Here is a 5,144-nt window from a genome sequence, read left to right as displayed (position 1 = left end):
GAGATGGGTGTCATCACGCGTCTCAACCAATGAGAGCATTTGGGGTGGGCCTAAGACTGCAGCAGTGCTCACATGAACGCTCCCGATCAAATTATTTAGGCTAAGCATCAACATTCACAAACCACTGTTCGCTGTTATTTTTGACAGAAAAGAATGCAACGTGCTCATAATCACGACTTCATAAGTGCACGTGAAGACAGCAGAGAAGAGCTCTCGCACAGCACAGTGGAGTTCATCGTTTTGCTAACTTTGTGGTTTATTATTTTGATTAGTTTGGGACGTGGTGTCACACGGCCCTTCACAATATATTGCTTTACAGATCTATCACTTTTGCAGCTCAGAAATGTTAACACAATCATGCTGCACACGTATCAGAAGATCTGCACTCCAGCGCGGTTAGCGCTCCGCTCACACTACATGCGTGCCGCGCCCGAGCCCAACTGAACCGTGCTCTGGCCCACCTCTTCCAACCGAGCCAGGGCCGGCTAAATGAACCCACGGAGCGATCACACTAGTCAAACGAACCGTGCTTTGGTGGTCAAACGGTTATCGGTTAACCGGTTAAGATTGCCTAGTGTGAGTACACCCTTATGTGCATCCCGCACACACGAGTCTCTACCCGCCCGCACCCGCACTCGCCCATCAAGTGATGTCCCGCGCCGCTCTCTGTTGCGTTGGGTCCCGCGATCGTGCAGGTCTCTACTCGGAAGGTGCCTGTTATAATGTTATGATCGAGGCTCTGGACTCTGAACATAACTTGTTTTTCTATAACAAACTATAAAATATTTTCTATAAAAACGTTACTGCCTTGGCAGTGGCAAATAGCTTGTTTTATATGTAATTTGATTACATTAATGTTATAAGTTGAGATTTACAAGAAATATTTTTAACTGCTACTATGTAAAAAGAATACTGCTGTAAAAAAAGCACCTTATTTGTTTAAAGTGTTTGCAAACCAAATGTTATTGCACTTTTGTTAATATAGCAGTACTTTTAAATGAAAAAGTGCACAATACACTACTTTTGAATGCATTATTGAATTTTGTGCATAACAATGCACAGAAATTTTAATCGTTGACCAGCACTAATATATATATATATATGAGGAAAGATTTACAATGAGACATGGGCAAACAAAGCTTGATGCTACAAGACATGCTTGGGGAATCAGCCAGAGGGAAACGGGGTGACGGGAGAAAAAAAAAATCTATATTGTCAATATAAACATAATAAAATCAATATAACATAAAGTGTTATATGTATGTATGTGTTATCTATAATATGTATTTTATAAATCTGTCTATATATCTGTCTTGAATTTTATTTTAAGTACCATTATTTTTGAATTATTATTATTAAATAATTCAATTATGTTTAATATTTTTAATATATTAACAGTATATTAATATTTTTACTGTTTAATTTCTTTCTTTTTTATTTCTTTACTGTTCCATTTTTTATCACCATGTCATTTTAAATTATATGATTGGTAAAATGTTATATATAATATATTATATAATTTAGCTATAACTTTTCAAAAATATATGCAAAATTATACTGTATACATATTTTTTTTTTCTTTTTTCATTTTTTCTAGGCTATTTCTGAGAAACACTCCATTCTGTCAGTCTAGAGAGGTACATTCTTTCTTACTATCCTTTCTTTATCAATATATTGTCTTCTTTCCAAATGTCAAACAGGCTTATATGAGTGTATCAGTGAATCCCACAGCAGCCTAGAAAGCTGAAATACATCATGGCGTGCTGTTCTGTTGATTTATTTATAGGCATCAAGAAGTCGAGCAACCAGTGCTTTTCCCTGCAATCAACAAGGCCCTCTTTACCAATAAAAACTGTTGAAGCCATTTACTGGAAGTGGGATAACACCCCACGACTGAGACGAGTGACAGGTAAAGTGTGTCTGCTGTTCCCAAGAATCACAGCTGTGAGTTCAGTAGAAGAAGCGCTTCAGTGTTGAATGGACAGTGTGGTACTCACCGATGGTCTGGGTGTTGGGCTCTGTGTCCAGAGGCTCCAGTGATGTGAGCAGTTCTCTCTGAGAACTGCAGCTGGGTGTGCTGTCAGTGGGAGAAACTGGACTCTGGATCATTTCTTGCTCTTTTTCGTCCTGCATCGCTGCATAGACGTGGAGGCCTGGGATCTTCCTTGAGGAAAGATTTACAATGAGACATGGGCAAACAAAGCTTGATGCTACGAGACATGCTTGGGGAATCAGCCAGAGGGAAACGGGGTGACGGGAGAAAAAAATAATCAATATTGTCAAGTGTTAAGCAATAATAATAACTGAAGGGGAAAAGTCTCCTAAACTTTTAGAAGTTATCTTTTCGATTTTTAGGAAATAATCATAAGTTACAAGTTTCAACTAACTTAATCTTTCAAAAGTTTAGGATCAGTAGGATTTTTTAAATTATTATTTTTATTCATCAAATTAAATTGAGATCAAAATAGACTGTAATTAAATTTGTTACAAAAGATTTATATTTAAAATAAATTATGTTCTTTTTAACCTTCTAACTGTTTTCAACATTTTTAATAATGCAAAATGCTTTTGAGCAGCAAACCGGCATATTATAATGATTTCTGAAGGATCATGTGACACTAAAGACTGGAGTAATGATGCTGAAAATTCAGCTTTGATCACAAAATAAATTATATTTTAAAACAGATTTAGTTATTTTAAATTGTAATAGTATATCACAATATTACTGTTTTTACAGTACCTTTTTATAAAAGAAACGCAACCTTGGTGAACACACAAAAAAACTATTTTTTTTAGTATTTAAAAACAAATAAAAAAAATGAAAATACATAATCTTATATATTCTTTATGCATTTTTAAGGCATTTTTTAAAACCAAGATAAGACAAACAAGCTAGTGGTAAATGGTCATCTACAGTGACTAGCAGACACTTATCTTTCAGCAAGGACTGCTGGCCAAACATTACCTAATTAATATTCATGAGCCGAGCTGATAAGGTTTGTAATGTGCGCGTCCGCTCTTTTTCCGAACTTTCTGATGGCCCTGACATTATCAGCTTTGCCGTTTACGTCATTCTGTTCATTTATCACTGGAAGCATGTGTTTATAGTTTGTGAGTGCGGTACAGTCCGTTTACAACCTGAGGTCTGGGATCTGCTTCAGGGAAAAGTTGTAAAAGGACATAGGAATAAGAAAAAAAAAGACCTCTATGTGAAAAGTCTCACTTAGGAGTTGATAAATCAAGGCCTCCCTTTAGAGAGGGGATTTTATCCGTTTTGGTCTGCATCATTACGGAGGGAGAAAGCCACATAAGCAAAAACCTTAACAAGAGGATTCAAAAGCAAATTTATTGTGCTAAAATACAACTGGAGAGGGATTTAGCAAAAAGAAAACAACACAAACGGGCAGCTCATTAAAATGTGATCTAACACCCTCATTAAAGGACCGGTTCACAAAAAGAAACAGAAATTCTGTTACCATTTACTCACACTCATGTCGCTCTAAACCCATTTACATGCATTTGGCAGATGCTTTTCTTCAGAGTTTACTGTACTGCAACTGCAGTTAGTCCTCATGGGACATGAGGCTTTCAAAAACGATGCACCATAAAAGTAGTCCATACTACTGGTGCTCTATATTTAGGCCGTTATTCACTGATCCTCTGAGAATTGAGTTTACAACTCATAAATGAATCATTCAAACTGTTTTTGTGAACTGATTCATTGAAAAGATATATTTATATAAAATCTATTTAAAATATATCTATATAAAATAATATATGTTCCTTCAATAAGTGAAAAGTTGCCAGCTGTAGCGTCACCGAAAGCCAGACTGTTATGTATTAAAGTGCTGGAAAATTCTTGGCACTTCTGTTGTCTCCAGATCTTGTATTATTGACCTCTCGTGCCCTTTTCTCTCTGTCCAGTGATGGAAATGGTGCAATCATTTAACATTTCATAAAGGTCAACTTGAAAAACTCAAAGGGCTAAATATTGATAATGTCTGTGCATTGACTGACATTTCTCATTTGTTATGAGCGCTTAGACAAAAAAAAAAGAAGGTTCTGCAACAGTGAAAGGTGAATCACCACTCAAGATATCTGCTCTGTGCTTTACGTTGTTTTAAGCTGTTTTGTGAGCTAAACTGAGCCACAACTTGGAGATCTGAGAGAACAAGAATGATTTTGCCTCATTTGAGTCCTTGCGCAGACATCTGCTCTGCTTTTTTGTAACAATATTCAAAATAATTGATAATATTTATTACATTAATTAGAAAATTCATTACAAAAAAATCTAAACAGATTATATTCAGTTAAATAATGCTGTTTAATTCCATCATAATGTTGATAATAAAAAAGATAAATCAATTAATAATAATCTCGTAATTATACACTACCAGTCAAAATTATTTGAACAGTAAGATTTTTCTTTTTTCTTTTTTTTAAGAATTCTCTTCTGCTCACATTATTATTTATTTTTTTCCATCGTTGTTGTTGAAATGTACTGGGAAGCCAGAATGCGCATCCATCAACAGAAACATACATTAGCCAGACCCTGTTTGTTTAACACGTTGTTATTTATAACAAACCATATTACAGATGCGTTGTCAGATTTAAGTTGAGCCGCAGTCCTAGTGCGTGCCGAACCGTGTGTGGAGAACTGTACGGTTAGATTTTATTTTTTTTACCGAGAAAATGTTACCGTTTTTGCTGTAATTTGGATCAAATAAACGCAGGATTGGTGAGCAGAAGAGACTTCTTTAAAAAAAAAAAATTTTTCAAAAACTTTTGACTGGTAATGTATATTTAAAGGGGTCATATGATGCAATTTCAATTTTTCCTTTCTATTTGGAGTGTTACAAGCTCTTGGTGCATAAAGAAGATCTGTAAAGTTGCAAAGACTAAAGTCTCAAATACAAAGAGATATTCTTTATAAAAGTTAAGAGTCAACCACGCCTACCTAAAACGGCTCGTTCTAACACGCCCCCACATATCTACCTCACTATGTGGGAAGATTTGCATAACACCGCCACCGTTCACGCAAAGAAATAAGGCGTAACTTTGATTCTCACTGTAGTATTGTTGTTGCCGCCGCCATGCCATGGAGACGCTGTGTTTCGTTGTGAAAGCGAAACTAATTTGTTTGG

The 5,144-nt window shown here is 35.8% G+C and overlaps 1 protein-coding gene across 1 annotated transcript in view; it reads right to left on the bottom strand.

Moving 5' to 3' along the window:
• The window catches only part of LOC107729347 (VPS10 domain-containing receptor SorCS1-like), a 202,173-nt gene that overhangs the window by 5,574 nt on the left and 191,455 nt on the right, over positions 1-5,144 (bottom strand). The window contains exon 26 of the mRNA XM_016539813.1: positions 1,998-2,164. Coding sequence (XP_016395299.1) covers positions 1,998-2,164 — 167 coding nt within the window. The remainder of the gene's footprint in view (positions 1-1,997; positions 2,165-5,144) is intronic.

Source organism: Sinocyclocheilus rhinocerous, unplaced genomic scaffold, assembly GCF_001515625.1.
Source record: "Sinocyclocheilus rhinocerous isolate Xijiao unplaced genomic scaffold, SAMN03320098_v1.1 scaffold1148, whole genome shotgun sequence".
Classification (NCBI taxonomy): domain Eukaryota; kingdom Metazoa; phylum Chordata; class Actinopteri; order Cypriniformes; family Cyprinidae; genus Sinocyclocheilus; species Sinocyclocheilus rhinocerous.
This window is presented reverse-complemented; position numbering and strand designations above follow the sequence as displayed.